The sequence below is a fragment of the Schistosoma mansoni genome, chromosome 3 (genome assembly GCF_000237925.1).
Source record: "Schistosoma mansoni strain Puerto Rico chromosome 3, complete genome".
Lineage (NCBI taxonomy): Eukaryota > Metazoa > Platyhelminthes > Trematoda > Strigeidida > Schistosomatidae > Schistosoma > Schistosoma mansoni.
In genome coordinates this window covers 5,024,829-5,044,550 of record NC_031497.1, presented here as the reverse complement: position 1 = coordinate 5,044,550, position 19,722 = coordinate 5,024,829, and the positions used below count along the sequence as shown (strand labels likewise).

General features: G+C 31.9%; 1 protein-coding gene across 1 annotated transcript in view; it reads right to left on the bottom strand.

Moving 5' to 3' along the window:
- Positions 1-19,487, bottom strand: part of Smp_137830 (hypothetical protein) — a gene marked incomplete at both ends in the record, with an annotated part of 37,073 nt that extends 17,586 nt beyond the window's left edge. Inside the window, 7 exons of the mRNA XM_018798980.1 lie at positions 5,833-5,996; positions 6,099-6,868; positions 7,820-8,044; positions 9,895-10,649; positions 12,018-12,773; positions 18,285-18,522; positions 19,482-19,487. Of these exons, the coding sequence (XP_018650815.1) occupies positions 5,833-5,996; positions 6,099-6,868; positions 7,820-8,044; positions 9,895-10,649; positions 12,018-12,773; positions 18,285-18,522; positions 19,482-19,487 (2,914 nt within the window). The remainder of the gene's footprint in view (positions 1-5,832; positions 5,997-6,098; positions 6,869-7,819; positions 8,045-9,894; positions 10,650-12,017; positions 12,774-18,284; positions 18,523-19,481) is intronic.
- Between the last annotated feature and the right edge of the window lie 235 nt (positions 19,488-19,722).

Below are 19,722 nucleotides of genomic sequence, written 5' to 3'. Positions count from 1 at the left end.
TTTTAGGCATGCCTTCCCGATAAGTGTTAATTACCACTAAGTCCAGGGTTTTCTCTCGACTAACTCAAAGCAATCGAAATCTGAACATAATAAATATGCACAAATTAGACAAATACAACAATGGTCACTACTGTGTGGTTATATTTAAACTAAGATCCGCAGAGAAGTACCACAAAAACAGCAAAACAGGTTTCCTAAATAGAAAGTATCAATTTAAATTCATTCCCAAGCAAAACGTAAATCCGAAAACCAATAAACATGTAAGTATAGATTAGAAATCATATTGGATAATAGTTAATATTTTCCCAAATTTATAGCTCAGCAAACGTAATTTAGTAAGTTGTACGGATCGTCCGCTAAGCGATCTGAATCATTCTATCTGATTAAAACAGATTTGGTCAGACTGAAAACTTTCGAGACATCGCAATAATAAAGAGGTTTTGTTTCCTCTAGAAGTAAATAAGTAAACAAACAAACCAAGAGAAAGCAATTCAGTTAGCGACGATGAGAAAATTGTTAATAATAACAGCGGGGACAAAAGTAACGTTAGTTCTAGAACAATAATCCACTAGTTGAAGTGATCATAAATTTACAAACACCTTAATAAAAATCTGTTAAGAAGAGATAGACTGAGATGAAAAAACTATAATCAACATTCGTGAGGGACTATGAGATAATGAACAGAAAATAATTTAAGTAAGGAGAACAAAAAGTTTTATGGCAATAATAGCAACAATAATAATAATATCAGCTTCATTCACTACTGTAAACCTAATCACAGTAAGTAATTCTCTGCATCCATTGTACAGTATTAAATCAATTTCCTATTTTACATACATCTAAATTGGAATATTCAGAAATATATTCCACACATGTCGCTTCAATAGTCAATATCAACAATCTCTACAACCTTATACTGAAAGTGGAATTTCTTGCATAATCATATAAAATGTAAAGTATTGCAGATGAAAAGAAAGATAGGCTAATTTTTTCATAGGAAACTGGAAAAATAACTAAAACTTACTTGGAGATAAATGTGAAATATTTTGATGCTGACTAGTGAAATTTGTGGAATGACCACAGGAGGTTTGATTAGGTATGCTTGGTGTTATTGTTAACGCATAAGAAGGATTAGCGGGTGTATTCTATGGGAGTGAGACGGAAAAAGAGAAATGGAGTGAATTAGTATGGCTGAGTATAAAAAAGTAACAATACAAAAGCAATCGAATAGTCGTCGTCAAAAGTGAAAAAATGTTATGAGAAAATGTATATGAACAAAAATGGTTAACAATATTCATCAATGTAATCAAAGTCAAATATAGTGTTTATTGTGAAATAACTATTAAGGGTATGTAAATGGTATTCGTCACAGGTTGATCTTATTTGGGATGTTATTGAAAATCAGAGGGGGTTGAACATTTATTTCATCCTATTATAGGACTCCTTAGTAGTGGTTACCCACGATCCCACCAAGGATCGGACTTACCAACTCCACTTCTCACAGTAAACGTTTAACCATTAGAATCACTAGGGTTGGTGTCCAGTGGTACAGTTCTAACTTAAATCGATCTGCGCATAGCTTGACGATCATTCAATTTCATTGATGATAACTGCTATTTTTGGTTAATTCACACAAAGTAATCGATCAATTAGATACAAACACTATTAACTATCCTTTTTCGTTTGAAACACTGACTAATTAACTCAGATAATAGGGAAGCCAAATGTGACTACTGTTTTTTTGTACATTATAATCCTTCCTCTATCGAAATGATATCCGGGAAAAGCGTCACAACGAAATAAAAAGAAGGAATCATGTTTTCATTGCTTTTAACATGGATGCTCATTATGTTTGATAGAATTCGGTCATTTCACTAATGAAGAGAATAATTACCCCTATGTGCTCAACTTCATTATATAGTAATTATATTGCCAGTACTTTGAGTGAATAAACTGGGTAATATAAGCTAAGATACTGTTAGAAATACTAGTGTAAATTCCGGTTGAGAAAAAATTCACATTTTACAGTTAGGTGATATTAACAAGTTGAATGAAAACCGGAAACATATTGATATTCCAGTGAGACTAGAAAGGACCTTCACTATCTCACCTCTGATCGTAACGAATTGTAGATTGTTATTAACAAAGGTTATTTTGAAAACTACACTTTTCTCATCTTAAATGATGTATTAACAGAATTATTTGATCAATCAGAATTCGATGATTAAAAACACCAAATTAATTGAATAAGGATAAACTTTGAAAGTCTAATTCTAACATCAACTGACGATTAATTTAAATATTGCAACTTACTATTCATTTCTTTGTAAAATTCATATCAAACCTGACTTTTGTATGTTAAAATATAAGTACCCTGTGAAGCAGATATGGATGGTGGCTAGTAGTGGAATCTAACTCTGCTTCAAATGTTTATAACCTACTGGCAATATTGAGGCAATCTGCACGGGATAAACACATACCAAAAAAAAGACTGATTAATTGCAGTTCTAAAATATCAGTGGAAAGATCCAAACAACCATCATATATGAATTAAAACTAAGTACCCGATATTTTAAAAAAATATCTGGATCTAATCTTAACAGTTGACATTCCCAGCTTTAAACGAACAAAGGTAGAATGAAAACTTATTCCCTACTGTTTTAATTGTGTTATACTTATTTTAAACCATTCAAAGTTTATCGACATACTAGTCTGATTTTAAATAAGTTAATGATATACCTTAGAACAAAGACCAACAAACTTCAACTATGAAAAATTATCCCTGGCTGAAAAATCTCTCCATTAGGGAAGGCAAAATAAAAACTATGATGTAAAGATTAAGAATATTAAACCAAACTATATTTTTTTAAATTATATAAACAGGTTTAAAAAGAAACATTGTTTACTTACATGTACTACAGATTGTACAAATCCTAATGCAGTGGAATTATCAGTCAAACTACTAATAGGGAAATGAAAAGAAAAAAGCAATAAACAACTTAGATAGTAAAATAAGAACTTCTACCAGGTCTATCAACACAATGAAATAGACTTTTTAGTAGAAAAAAAAAACGGATGAATAAGCAAACTAACTAAATAACTACTCACCTTGTAAACTATCAGCAATCACTAAAAAGAAGTAATTGAAAGATTAATTTGTGTGTATACTGTTAGATCGATATGAATAACTGGGACTTTCGGAACTATTCTACGGAGATTTGTCATTATATATATATATATATATATATATATATATTGCGTTATAGCCATGTAATTGTTTTACGTAATCCTGTGAGTTTGCAAGTAAGTGCTGAACAATACATAAACAGAAGGTAAATCTACTTGCTGTTTTCGTCTTCTAATTGGGCACCAAGGACAAAAGGATCTACATGGACCAATAGGTGTTAAAATATCTAGTCGTTTTTTTTATGATCATTATGTTACTAGAGAAAATTATTGGTCTGATCAGTATAAAGTGAACTAGACACTAGGGGACTCTATAATCTGGTGACTATAATAAATGTGAGCATACAAGAATTAATTTCGTAGCATACTTAATTTCTAGATTATCCAACAATTAATAAGTATGACAATGTATTGTTAATCTAAGTTTTAATCAATCAACCTATCGTAATATCACTCAATTTGCATTCATATCAATACTTCAGGGTACAAAAATTGGAAGATTCCAGTTCCTCTATTAGACATTATCTAGTTGAGGACTGAAGATATAAATACTAAGATATGATTGCTTTCAATAGTTTAAAAGAATTGGAGTAAAGTAATCTTACAAGATGATAATGACCATGACGATAGGCAATTCACAGATAAATATCAAAATCTAAGACAAATCTACTCAAATATCATTATACCTGTGAAAATTTCTTACTATAGACATATTAGGTGCCTGTGGTCCATGGCACTTCAAGATTAAGCAGTAGGTGGGAGATTACAAACGAGAAATTCTATTGAAGGAAGTTGATTATGCACCACCTACTCAAGATCTCAGCCAATATACCTTTTGATGGGTAGAAAAGTCAATATTGGCACCCTTGATTTGAGTCTGGTAATTAGACTTTCTCATCAATTTTATTCTCCTTATTTTCATAGTGAGTTTGATGTATCGTATGAAGGGCATATAGTAGTTAAATTGAATCGTAAAACACAATGTCTTCCTTTCTCGATTTCGTTTATTTCTTATGACCTATATTTCTTACATTTACCTTTCCCAGATTCAATTATACCCCTTCGTTTGTTTCGCATTTCATTGATTTTCTCTCTTTCTGAGTTTGTACAAGATGTAGTAAATTAGGAGATCTATATGCATTATTACCAGGATTTTTTAAACAAAGAAGACAATGTACAAAAATCACGCAACCAAAATTGTTTGATCCTTCCAATAGGATTATACCTGTAATTTTTTTAGCCTTATTTCTTAACCAGAATAAATCGTTTTCAGCATATCAGAGAACCAAAAAATATATACCAAGTAAAATCTAGTAGCAGTAATATCGTGACAAAATAAAACCGCAAAATCAAATTGCAAAAACAAAATTAAAGTTTATGGACCCATACAGGTTAAACAAGAACAAAACCAAGAAAATTTTCATGTATTTAAATTAAAACCATCCACAGTTTCAATCAGTGACAAAAACTCCAAGTTATTCATAGTGTGGGGTAAATAACCTAACATAGGACTGGAGTATTTACACTAATCGATTATTGTATTGTAACTAATGTTATACTTCCTGATTTCAAATCTTGACTCCATCTCATCAATTGAACATGAAATGTTGTCATTAATCTAAATAATGCTGTTTTCCGAAATTTCATTGACTAAAAAATAATGAGTCAATTGAAGCTAGACCACCATGGAAAACCTGGAAGCACTGGACGGCCGTTTCGTTCTATTATGGGACTTCTCAGCAGTGCGCATCCACGATCCCGCACTCACGAGATTCCAACCCAGAACCTACCAGTCTCGCGCCAGAACACTTAACCTATAGACCACTGAGCCGGCATTCACTAGTGACTGACTTCAAGAGATATTTCCTTGAGTTCTAGTGGGAAGCAGTGACCAGTGGAGTTCTACCAAGTCCGTCCAGTGCTTCCAGGTTTTCCATGGTGGTCTAGCTTCAATTGACTCATGATTTCAACTATAAGAATACTAAATTCTCCACAAAATCCCTTCTGATCTAAAAAATAATGAGTGACATAAATTTACTATCATTTGTGACAGGATTTTGACGTACTGAGATGAGACAGGCGGCTAAAATGATATAGACACTTTTATTTTGCTCAAGAAATAAAATATTAAACAGTTTCAAAAAATCATTTATTCAAAGCTAATGTAAAAATTAAGTTATTATCAGAATGGGGGGTTGTGGAGATTAAAGTGATTTTTAATAGTTAAATTCATGTGTTATTCTTATCTAAACCATCATTGAAAACCTGGAAGCACTAGACGACCGTTCCGTCCTAGCGTGGGACTTATCAACAGTGCGCATCCACGACCCCGCACGTGGGATTTTAACTCAGGACCTTTGATCTCGAGTGCGAACGCTTAATCTCTAGACCATTGGGCACACATCCAATGTTGTTAATGTCTAACTTCAATCGACCCACGATCTTGCGCAACCATTCATCAATTGTCCGAGGTAGATACTTGTCTCTACACTACACGGATTGGACCCCATTGGTCACGGATTTTCTCTAGAACTCCAAGAAATCCATCTTGAAGCCAGTGACTAATGAGCATATGATGATTACACAAAGAACTAATTAAGAACAAGATGAATTTCATTCAGTTCCATAGGAATATATACGACTAACTTTCGATAAAACGAATCCTATCTAAACATATTTTGAAATGAGGAAAACTTATAGCTAAACTGAATGCTTTTGGCAATGTTGTGTTTTCTAAGATGAATAGTTTAATCATGAATCTTACACTTTTATTAGGATATAAAGCTACCCAGAATGACAATAAGAGCTTACTAATTAAATTATTCACCTGAAGGAATACAACACATCATGAAAATATATTTAGACATATATTTCGCATAAACGAAAATGTGTGTATCAGTATAAAAAATTACCTGGTGGATTTCGGAATTTCCCACTGTGTTACTTGCTCAGGCGACACTGACGATAGGTTTGTTGAATCTGTAGTAGATTTATTCGATACAACACAATCCACAACAGGTGTATATTCATAATTTGTTGTAGATGTAGAATGTTCCTCATCAGTTTTGATAGATCCTGTGGCAGTTGTTGCCATTTGTTCAAGGTTATCTACCGAGCTAATAACCGTTCTAGAGCTGTGCTTTAATTCATCAATATTAATATTATCTACATCATTGGAATCCTGTAAAACTTCCGAATTGATCTGAGAAATCTTATTTACTATTCTGTCATTATTCAAACAATTTGCTCGCTGTTTATTATCAGATTTCCGCTTTAAAGATTTACATATTGTAACCTTAGATGATGTTGATGATGACGATAATGACGACGGACTAATTATCGCCTGACAGCTATTTAGAACTGAATTATCGATATTACTATTACTCATACTAGTAGCCATTCTGTTGTTAGTAGTAGTTTTACGATCACATATTTCAGGAAACTTGCCAGTGTTCTCTTCACGATTTTCAACTACATTAAATTCACCAACACTATTTTTAGCTAAAGTAAGTTTTGGCAATGGAAGACGTGATAGGTTGTCATTCATCAGTCGATCACCATTTTCATTCAAATCATTAATTACGGAATCATCTGAAATAATGCGTGAGTGAGTTGAAACAGAACTACTGTCTGTTGAATTAGGAATGGGAGATTTTCCACTAGACTTATGTCTTTGGCCTTTCTACAAAGAAGAAAAACAGAGATAGATAACAGATAAAATATAAATCATTCAGGAGTTCTAAAAGCACACGAATAAAATATTCAGTTATTGTCAAAAGTGACAAATATATAATCTTTAAACAAAATGTTGATAGTTCCTATAAAAATGTTAGACTTTCAATCCAAGGATTAAGTTTTTAGGTACCTTACCGTAATTTCAAATTATGAACGATTCGGATGATCTGCTGAAAATAAATTGTATTTATGCCAGTTCAACAGAGCACATGAAAAACACACAACAATTCAACAATAATCCCCAACACGATGAAATATACAGAGAAGATAGGAGATCAGAAAAACAGAATTTTTCTACGTTCCAGTATTTGTACCCTTTATGAAATCTTTATCCAGCTATTCAGTTTGTGTGGATTAACATACAATAACTGCTGATTAGTAAAAACATGTACATATATATTCAAGGAGTCTTTTGTATTCACTTACTTGCTCGAGAATTAATGTACACAATTAATGGGGAAATACACTATAGTATTTCAACCGTGACAGTGACCTATGCAGTTTAAACTTTCAATTTTAAATCAATACAGTCGGAACTGGGCATCGAATGGTCTAGATTTTCAGTATGGATAAAAAAGAAACCCATTAGGTAGTATTTTACAAATTCTTCGAAATGATATATATATATATACTCTCACTTAATTCAGTTAATCGTAGACCAGAGTAAGACAACTATTCTGAATTCACTCATCAGTTAGTATCAAAATAACTTGGTGGGATTTTGTTAAAGACTGAATATAATTCATATGAAAATAAGTTTAACAGTTTCTTATTTCAAATGGTTTACTGATTATTGAATGTTTGAAACATGCAATTTGTGAACTAAGTCGATAGAATTTTAAGATGAAAGAATTTAAGGAAGCTTATAAAACTCGGCTGACAAAAAGGAATCACTTACAACATTACTAGCCTTGGATTTCTGACGACGTGAATTAGTAAATGTTTTGTGACGTTTTCTTTTTGAACGTAAGACTGCTTTTGTTCGACGCACAAGGTTTTTATTTGTTGAATCCCTGTTCCCAGTATGTTGGCTATTTAACCGCACTGTATAAGCCAAAGATTTCTTGATTGAACGATTGTGATAATTTTTATTAGATGACTGCATTGTGCAATCACTAAGACTCTAAAAATGCATAAAAAACTCCTCACGTAAATTCTTTTGAAATTACGTCAGCAGCAACTAATTGTAATAAATTTATCGAGCTAGACAATGATATAAAAGTAGCTAATGAGAAATGTAGAAATTATACAGGATGCCACACACTGACGACATCAACATACAACCTGACACAGTCGTCCGTCGGCCTTAGTTGCCCTACCTGATTATCTCGACTAGATGAAAGAAACAAAAGTGACCGAGATAATGTAACAGCAACGAAGCTAATGACTTGCATATTTGTGCAAAATTGAGTAAATGGGAGGGCTAGTTGGTTTATGGGGTATGTAAGAGACTCAACGATATACAACCAGATAATTGGTATTCGTTTTTAAATATTTGCACAAACACCAAAGTTTTCTCTACATTAGGTAAAAATCCCCCCATTATATTACCTAGAGTCACCAATGAAAGTACTGTATCATTCAGTTCGCGTCAATAACAAATGTTGGTTGAGTTCGGACAGTAAAGTTTGCCCATATGAATATTTCAACGATGTTATAGCCGTGATGGATCATATCAGTTAATAGATTGTAAGATATAGGTGTTGGGGATACTAAATTCCCAAATACAACGCTCAGGGAGAAATCGCATTTAAAATTTACATATTAACTTAAAGTGAATTCTGTTCGTTATTTTCAATGTATTTTCATTTGTGTTGATTCAGTGCATACGAAGTTAGTTTATTGAGTTCTTAAGAATGGGATTGTATTTTTTTACTTATATTTTTCATGAATGTAATGACTAGTTATTTGATAAATTCGGTAAATAAAAACCACTGAAATTAATTGATATATTATTAAATTAGCGTAGGTGTGAATTTATTCTTCCTAAGTCTTGCAATCAATCTTAACACGATTTGTCTTTTGGAGTATCTGGGGCTTGTGGAGAAGAAAGCTGTTGAACACAGTACAGTAGTTATTGTTGGAGTTATCTCTGGTTATTCCTCTCCGTAGCAATAGCTTTGCATAAAATCATCACTTTAAATTTTGAAACAGGACAGATGAAACCGTAAGAGTACTATGATTTTCTCGAAACTATCTCTATATTCGTATCATACAACTTTAAATCTCAATATACGGATGGTTAGTTTGATTAATAATAAGTATATGAATTTACGGAGAAATATGTCTTGGGTCCCTGTATAATACACTACCACCGTCAATGATAATCACAATCTTAACGAGAGAGTAATGAAAATTAAAAAGTATTGAACATTTGTTCCATTCTGGTTATATACTAAATGTATTGATTTTTGTAGTACTTTCCACTGCACACTTCTATACCAGTATTATATCGTGATTGGGAAATAGCTTAATAGTTGAATTTGGATTTAAACCTCATTCTATCTACTTTTTCCTGGCCAGACACATGTAGTAATATCATAGCAGTTATAACATTAACCAACCACCCCATAATCTTGACAATATATAGCCAAAATCTTTCACAATCAATTTTCCATGGGATGCTTGCTACAGAACCCAAAGTTTTCATACCTAACTATGGATAAACTAGAGTGCGTTAGTATAACTAAAAAGTAATAAAGTAGGACGTTTTAGTGTTCCATATAGTATACAATTAGTTTCCAACTATAACTACTACTAACAATCGTAAGCTGATCAAACCACCCGCCCAAAAGCGCTCAACTGAAGTTTGAAGCTTCTTTACCGTTCCCCATCTTCTTAAAAAGAAACTGTATTTCATCTATCACGGATAATTTAAACAATAAAACATCAAATAATACCAGGATAGAAAACGATTACACAATATTTTTTATTTAAAATAGGGAAAACAGAAAATAAAATAGTAGATCTTACCCTTTTCAGAGCTAATTCCAAATCTTGATTGGCTAAATCCAAACGTTTCGGTGGTATTCTAGGTCTGGGATGTAGAATTATCTTATCTAAATCATGTTGACAAGTTCTAAGCATCACTGTTGACGATAATGATGGGAATAAAAAATTTTTATCTGTATTAAATTCATTTGTAAATTGATTCAATTCTTTTGTATTCGATTCAGAATCACATTGATGATTTACAGGATAATTTGTTTGTATATTGTCATTGGTGTCATGAAAATTTGTAAGAGAATTAGATAACAATGTTAAATTTGCTCCCCATTTCACTCGAGACGCAATAGATGATGTGGTCAGTGTAGTTGGAGATAATAGACGGTTATTATGGTGATAATGATGAGGATGATTCTGATAACTATCATAACATGTATTCCTGGGATAATAATTTGACGAATAATTAAGAGGTGAAGTTAAAATACATAAAATTTTATTTTGATCACAGCGCATACGTTTTTCAGTACTATTATTGTGACTATTATTACTACTACTATCACTACTAACACTCGTGTTAGCAGTAGTAATGGTAGAAGTAGTATTGGTAGTCATAAAAATAGTATTAGGATTGAAAAATTTATCACAGTTTGACTGTTCATTATATTGCACAATAGAATTAGGAACTAATTCGCTAGGATAATAATTTCTTGAAAGGTTGTGCCTTTTGAATTTAATAACTAAGCTATCCGTCCCACGAAGTCGTGATCTACGCAGTTTAGCAGCTGTAAAGGAAATTGGTTAATTTGAAAGAGAAAAAAATCAGTTTTTAAAATGAAATAGAATTAATTTCATCAAAATAAACTATTTTCTTTAAAAAAACGGATTTTGTTCAAGACCTAATTACTGCTCATAATAAACTGACATCGAAAGTTATGTATTTCACACATCGATTCATCCTCATCTTTACTATCCCTCTTCGTTATTATACCTGACAACTTGAACTAACCTGTTCATGGTTTTACATTGGTCTGCCTGTCAATGAATATAACAGTCGAAATTTCAGACTACTGTTCGTCTAATTAAATACTTGCCTATTAAGTTCACTTTATCTCTTTTAAATTTCGGACACTCAAAATTCAAACCATGGCATGGCGTCAGTCCATGAAGTCACTGACAGTTGAACTAAGCTATGTTGGTAGATTAAGACTATGTGATTAAGCCCAGCGCAATCACTGTAACCAACAGTCGGAAACGTTGGAGGATATGGTTGAGAATTGGTCTCAATAGTGTCAATGAATTTACTCCTTGTCTTCTCTTATATCTTAATTTTTAAAATTATTTCATGCATTTTATTACACAGATTCACTCTTCCTTCTCCAACCATTCCGTCTATGCCTAATCTTTCCAATTACCACTGATATTGTTACTACTTATAACCACTCAGGGATAATTTTACGTCGTTATGCTAATATAGTGTGGTAACTTAAACTGATGAAGATGCTTAGCAGGTTCTACGTTATGTATGGCTGGATGACTAAAGCGTAGGAGTTAATACATGCCTCAAAACTATGATTTACACAATCATGCTGTTTTAAGATACTCTTTTGAATATCTATGATAAATCTTCAGATGACAAAAATATATTCAACTGTAAAATTGTTCTATTACTCCTGGTCGATACAAAAAACTAAACAGTTACTACACTTCGCAAAATAAGTGAGCTGTCGAGGCAATGCATCATTATTATATTATTAACAAACAAATCAAGAGAAAAATTATTTCAATTTCGCACAAGACAATTTCACCACAGAATTATATACTACTATTACTATCTTCAGTAGTTAAGATATCGATAAAGAGATTACCATACAAATAATGAGTCAACAATTTGTACACAAAGTTCCTTCTATTATCCAGAATAAAGGAAGAATAAAAATCCAAGCAGAATAACATGGATTCGTCTTATTTCGTTGAATCCTCTTCGGTTGTTTACGGAACTTTTGATATTTAAAAATCAATCAAATATTACAGTCTGTAAGCAACTGACGAAGATCTGGCTGAATAAAGTAAATTCATTTCATTCTGCTTAAAATTTTGTTCTTAGTATCTCTTCAAGTAAAAAATCTTCCTACATTGTTTTTATTACTCACGTGAATATTTATTTTGAAGAAAACACGAATCTATTGCATTACCGCATTCAGATGACTCACGACGAACAAAAGCAATTCGAATACTATTCATTATATTATTATTATTGTTATTATTATTATTATTATTATTATTATTATTAATCGAGATTGAATGATCATTTGGTTTCATCATAAGTGACGAACGTTCTGTAGCAGATGGATAAGCTCCAATATTGGAATTATCATTACCATTAACAGAAGATGACAATGTTGACAATGATGATGACGATGTGTTATTCAGTGTCTTATTCATTGTTGAACAGTTCACATGAACATAATTTTCATAATTGTGATTACCATCGCCGTCATGATCAGAAATCGACAGTCCAACCCAATTTCTTAGATAACCATTACAGAAATTATTGTTAATGACTTTGTTATGATTATCAGCTCTGTTTTGGTTAGAATTATGGATAATATTCTCATCATTATGTTTATCATCACTATTAGTCAATAACTCTTTATGAAGAGAGGATATAGAACGATTGGTTTTATTAGTTAGTTGTGATGATGAGGAATTTGTTAAATTATTAAAATCGATAAATTTCTGATTTAATGAAGAATTTTTACGGTTATTAATCAAACCTAATGACCATTGAATACGTTTTGGCATTATTATCATTTTTTCTGTACTTTGTATTTGAATCAGTGCATTCAGTCGACTGTAAATACCACGATTGACAATTATAAAACGACTCTCTTGTGGTGATGTAGATTCTATAGTTTTGGAAAAAACAGAAAATAAATAATACTTTAAAAATTTTTATATCAAGTCAAAAGAACATGGTTAGTATAAGGGGTTTATGAAGATTATTGAATCTTACAATTTTGATCACGGACTTAATTAAATGACCACTAAATTCAGAGAGTATTGAATAGTTGCTTTTTCTTGGTACGGAACTCCTCATCAGTGCGTATCTACTACCTCCCATCCGGAAATCAAAGCCAGGACTTTCGATCTCGCGAGTGAACGCCTAACCTCTGGTACACTGAAGTGGCATACAATAGTGTACATGTATAACTCCGATCAATTCTGGGTGTTGCACAACCAACTTCTAATACGATTGGAAGGCAAATGCCTAACAACTGACATAGTTGAACTCCATCGGTCATGGCTTTACATCTCAGAGAATTACTACCAAGTTAGTCACTAATGAGTACATAATTATTATTACTAGTATGAGGTATTTGTGGAATCGATACTTGAATTTTATGGTTCATACCAAACGAATAACTTTCTCTCATTACGATTTGAATAAATTCGGGGAAAAAATATTGAAAGTTGGATGTTAAAGTGTAACTAATCTTCCTAATAAATTATCCACTTCAAAAGCAAAATATGAGAAAAATCGATCTATACTATGGAAAGAAATAAACGCTAAGATACAAACGAGTCCATTGTTCTTTTCAAAAATTCACGAATAACAATTTTTTCCCAAGATTTCATACAATGTCCTCAATACTTAACCAATACAATACTTGTAAATTAATGACTGTCAATAAGTCAACTATAATTTTCTCACATTTCACCTAATGTTTTTAAGTAGACGATATTATTTCATAACCAAACTGAATTTGACCGGTATATGGTGTTTCCATCTATAATCTTAAGTATACTTAAGGGGGTTTCATAGAAATAATTTAATTTTACAGTTCACATTACGAACTGATGTTGGTTTGAAAATTAATAAAAACCAAGAAGCACTGGGTGTTTTTAGCACTGTACAGTTGTTTCTTCCGAGTATGGAACTGAAAGCATTATATATTCACATCCGCATGGATTGAAATAACTGTCTAATGAAGATCAGTCTGTGATGTAAACTATGAAAATCCTAAAAATTGATAGACAAGTAGATCCAACGTTAAAACTCAATGAAACCACTAGTTAATTTGTTTATTGATAAAAATAAAATAAATATCAGAAATTCCCGCGAAAAATCACTCTTTTTTCTACCTTTTTTTAATTAAACATGACCAGGCAAACTAAAGTTTCTGCATCTTTCTCTTATCCCCACCGAAAGAATGGTAATAAGCTTGCGTGCATAGATGGATGGTGGCTAGCAATAGAATCTGTGACGCGCTATCAATCACAGTCCTAAACATTAATGGGATTCAAACAACTAATACAGACGAATTAATAGTTAGATTACACGATAATATGGTATTTTGTTTTTTTGCTGTAAATCATTCATTAATTACATGGTATTCGCACAGATTTTGGACAATTTTGAGATTGAGTTTTCTTCAAAAAACGAAACCTCATTTACAAGAGATCAATCTTCTTTCTTTATTATATGGAGCTGTTAAGAATTATTTTGGAGTTACTTTCCGTCCACTATAATAATCAGGTATCTAAAATAACAGTCCTATATTCATACCCTTCATATTAGTAACGTCTTAGCTATTTATCATCACCTCCAGTGCATAAAGTGACAAGGATAGAATATAAATAACATTTGATGATCATTAATTAGTAATTATTTACTTTTATTGACACCCACATAAAATTTCATTGAAGAAAAGGCATGTCCGACTGTTTTCTGTTATATAATCAGACTACTTATTAGTAGGCTAAGTCGAAATTTTAATGTGTTTTATTTCAAGACTATTGTCATTAGATTATGACAGTCGAAGTTGAAATCGACATTGATGCCAAAATTAGGCAATGGATTTAAGTAGGATATATTTTAATAAACCAAAAGTGGCGATTTCATAAAAAATACTATTTATAAACGAATACCTGTTGCATATAACATAAAACTCATAGACCACTAGAGATCGAAACACTATGTGGTAAATCCGAGTTGGAATATATGTTGCAATAGTAGTTCAAATGTTAAACCTACCTAATAGATCAGCCTCTTACAAGAAATACTATGCCTTTAGAATTACAGACGAGAATGGCCGTATATGTGCAAATGACTTTTTTTCATTTCCCTCCTTCATCTGACACACAGATATATATAAGTCTACAAAGTTTCGAGTATATATCTCATTAACTCTTCAGGTATTCGCATAACAAACTTCAAACCTGGCCTAAAGTTATGACAGTGAAAGGCAAGAGTACTTCTCAATAACCTCAGGTCCAAATAAGTTTATATATATATATATATATATGTTTGCGGAAACCGCATTCAGGAAAATATAAACTTCAACAGCTAACAAATAAAATTCATGATTTCTACTTAATTTTTATGAACTGAATATCTTGAGCACTTCTGTATATCAAAAATCTATGTACTCATTTGGAAATTTAACACCATATTATTATGCATCTCGCTGTCTCAGACAACGTGTAGTGTAGCTAGTTGTACGCTCAGTTTGTTCAGAAACTGTTACCACCACAAATTTGTTACTGACGTAAAAATACTAGCTTAATATTGAATTCATATTGAGTGTTCCTCTAACTAATCATTTGATTTTTTCTAACTATTAATTATTGAGGCGCCTAATTTATATCAAACATGCTTCTTATTCTCAAGCTTAAGCTAAATATTCTCTAATCATAAAGAATAAATTACGGTTAGCTTTACAGAGAATCCTAGGCCTATTTATCACCTTTCTTGTATAGTCATTAATTCAACAGAACCAACTGTAAAAATCTATCAAATTGTTGTGCTACAACTTATTTGTCAGTAATTGATAGGTTATTGTCATATTTTCAAAACTGAGTCTTATCGATCGACTTTTCAACGTAGACACCAAATTACGTCAACGCAATTACAAAAATATTGTAGATAGGAATTCAAGCATCTTTGAGGATAACAATGTATTAGAGGTTGCAAGTACACTCAATGAATAATTCTGAGTCAGCAAACTAATGATGGTCTAACTAAGATCAGTTTATGATTTGGGCTATGAAAATAATAATCCGATTGACTAATAAGACAAGTTAGATATTCCTTGGAGTTATGAAATAGTGTCCCTAGTAATGTATTTTAATGTCATATTATGAAAATGCAACAAAAACAACAAATTTTACAAATTCGTGGATCTAGTGAACCCAGGACTAATTCAAAAGTAGTCGGTTTTATATTTCAACTAACTTCATTTATTTCCAGGCGAATAACAGAGAGAGAGAGAGAAAGATAGAATAGATATTTGGACTAAAATAAACGAATGAATTTGACAAAATTGAAATTATACACCCACTGTTAAGCTAATTTAGCCCAAGGCTAAAAATGATAAGATAAATTCTTATTAATAGCATTTATTCATATTTATTAGGTTTCTCGAATGACGTAAAGAGGGAGATTTAAAACTAGGTCAAATGAATTACAACCTAATAAATTTTTTTACACACTAATATGATTCTTATGTTGAACAAATACATACATACATATATACATGCAACAAATTGAGTGGAAAGTACACAAATAGTTCAAAATGATAACTAAAGTAGCAAAATCAAACGTTAAAACTGTACAATCCTTATTCACTTAATCGTTTGTATCAGTATAGGGTTGTAGAGATTGTTGAATTTTTTTAAATTGAGATCATGATCGGTTCAGTTCAAAAAAATTAATCTCTACAACCCTATACTGATTATATCATGTGTATATTAGCGAATAGCTTCAAGAGGCCATTCTCGAAATTCCAGTGAGAAGCCGTGACCAGTAGAGTTCAACCGTGTCGGGTGTGAGACAGTTAACCACCGAAAACAATAGAAAATGGTTGCGTAATATCGTGAATTAGTTGAATTTAGACAAACACGGTCGGATGCCGGCATAGTGGTCTAGAGATTAAGTGTCAGAACGTGACCTAAGGTCCTGGGTTAAAGTCCCGCGTGGGGACTGTGGATGTACCTTGCTGATGAGTCCCATACTAGGGTGAAACAGTCGTCCAGTGCTTCCAGGTTTTCAGTGGTGGTCTAACATTGATCAGTTTAATATCTCAATTAATCATTTTTGATTTATCATTCATACACATTGATTTAAGAAATATACTATTTACAAATGGTTGATGTTCGCAAAAAGAATGCTTCTACCGGTGAATGTGCACACACAAACACACATTAGTTCAACAAATGTATTGAAACATTTTTATTGTCCTGATGTCGTTTGGCTAGCAGATTCATGCCTTCTCATCTTACCTCACTGAATCTTGTTACTATTTCAATTATGACAAATTCACTAATTCAAAATATTTGTGATGGAACCAAGTACATTAGGACAATCATACATTTTCTGTCTAATATTTTTTACTTTATAGATGAGATTGACACAGAAATGTTTAAACTATTTATCATATAGCTGGGTTGATAGTTACTTTAAATCTATTTAGTTAGTTTTACAAAATGTTGACTAATCTGACCCTGTTGCATTTTTCACAGCTAAATAGTTTAATGTTAAAACTTTCACATTATACTTTCAAGCAATATGAATAACAGTACAAAATGTCATGAAAATCATTCAACTGTATTACAAAGGATCACTGTGAACCGCTTAAAATGTTTAAGCTACCATTTGAAAAAGAAAACGAGAGACCAATATACTGGAAATCATACATTCAATATCTAACGGATGAGATGGAAATAAGGTGAGACTATAATTTATGGACGACCTTTGAGTGGTGCTGAAGTAACCTTGAGAATGTTCACCTACCTACAATAGCTAAATGGTTATAAAACAGTGTGAAGAATAGGGATTATGATTTACAATTTATGGTTAGGATCAGGAGTTAGATTTATAGTTTTCATCACGAACTGACATCAGCTAAAGTGCCAAAACGTTATTTAGACAAATGGGTGAATGAATTTCGCGCCAAAATCCGAGACACGTTGTACTAAACATGATTGGCTTGTCCATAAATTATAGTCTCGCCTGTAGCATCTGAATTAATAGTATACTCTTGCGACTGGAAGATAGTGACTATTGGAAAGATAATATGTGGAATATAATTTCTGAATAATTCCAATTTAGATGTATGTAAAATAGAAAGTTGATTTAATACTGTACAATGGATGCAGAGAATTACTTACTGTGATTAGGTTTACCGAAGTGAACGAAGCTGTTTTTACTTTATTATTATTATTATTATTATTATTACTAGTTAATATTATTTAACAACCGAGAAAATACTAATAAAACTAAATTTAGCAGAATGTATAACCATAGATTAAAGAGAAGAGATAAAAACTATACTAATCGATCATTATATGACACACTAAATGAAATCAAACTGAAAAATGAACGAAATAATCGCGCACGCACGTAAAAATAAACTTACCATTATTTTCATCGGATTTTGGGACTTTATTACCATTCTCATTATCATTGTCGTTAGTGTTATGCACAGTTCCATGTGCTGTTAAGTGATTCTTTTGGAATATGTACAATTCTTTTGGTACTGACAGAGTATATTGTATCAATGAGTGTACCATCGATAAACCTTTTAAAATACACGTACTCAGTTGATCTATGGGCAGTGTTAATAATTCGGGATATGCGACGAATTCATGTAAATGCTAAAACAAAGAAATAATTACAATAAAATTAAAAGCATAAATGATTACATATAATTTACGAACTCGCATGGCTTAAATACACCCAAAAATTCTTACTATGACTCTCGACTGCAGCTGTTACCTAGATGTGGTGGTCGAACTTGGATATCGTGTTGACTTAACTGAGTTGTACTAGTTGGAACACTCATTATTTAAGGTCCCGTCATGTCGAATAAGTTAGTTGGGGAATGGAATGACCAAATGCAGTAAACTTATAATCTGAAAAAGCTTTTGTAATACCGACTGTACAGGGATTTAGCAATAATAAGGTGTTTGCTTCCGACGACCTGAATCTTCAGAGATGACGACTCCATACAGCGAATAGAAATGGTTAGAAAAGGTCGGGACTAAAAGTACCACAGCTTGCCCTACCTTGCACCTAGAACTGAAGTTAGAGTCTGAGAAGCTACTTCATCTGTGACTACTCAAAGTAAGACCAAGTGACCGTCTTCAAGAAACGGTCTCTCGGGCATTGTAGTCCCAATCCCAAGTTATCAAGTCCACTCTTAATCCAGTTTCCTTTCCAAACACCACAAAAAAGTATTATTCCATAGTGTGGGCAACCAGGAAATGATAACTCTCCTCGTACTTATAACAGAACTTGACTATTAGTGTGACTATGATTTCAACAAATATAAATTTTAAGTTAATTTTTCATCAAGAGATGACATATTATTTGGGTGTTTCAATAAAAATCCAATAGAAATAAACACCAGTTCAATCATACTTTAAAGATTTTAAATCTACATGACTAAAGATATTAGGAAGTTGAGAAAAAAAAGATGAAAAATAAAAGAAAAGCTACCCACCAATCGTTTGCCTAAATAATGTTGACAAGTATTCTTATATTTAAAGTGACCGTTTACTAGTCATATCATTACAAAATTACAATGTATTTCAACTTGTGAAACACTACTTACAATCATAATAAATTATCAGTAGTATCTACCAGCTTCTGATAGTGTAATTAGTTTAACCATAAAAACAATCGATAAAATAACATCATGTACAAATCAATTTTCAATACTGCACTGCTTTTATGATGAAATGAAAATGCTTTTAAGTTTCCATTCTCATATCATGAACTGATACTAAATAAAAGAAGTCATCAAAAATAACTAAGAACCCTGAATAGATATTTATAATTCTAGTATTGTACTA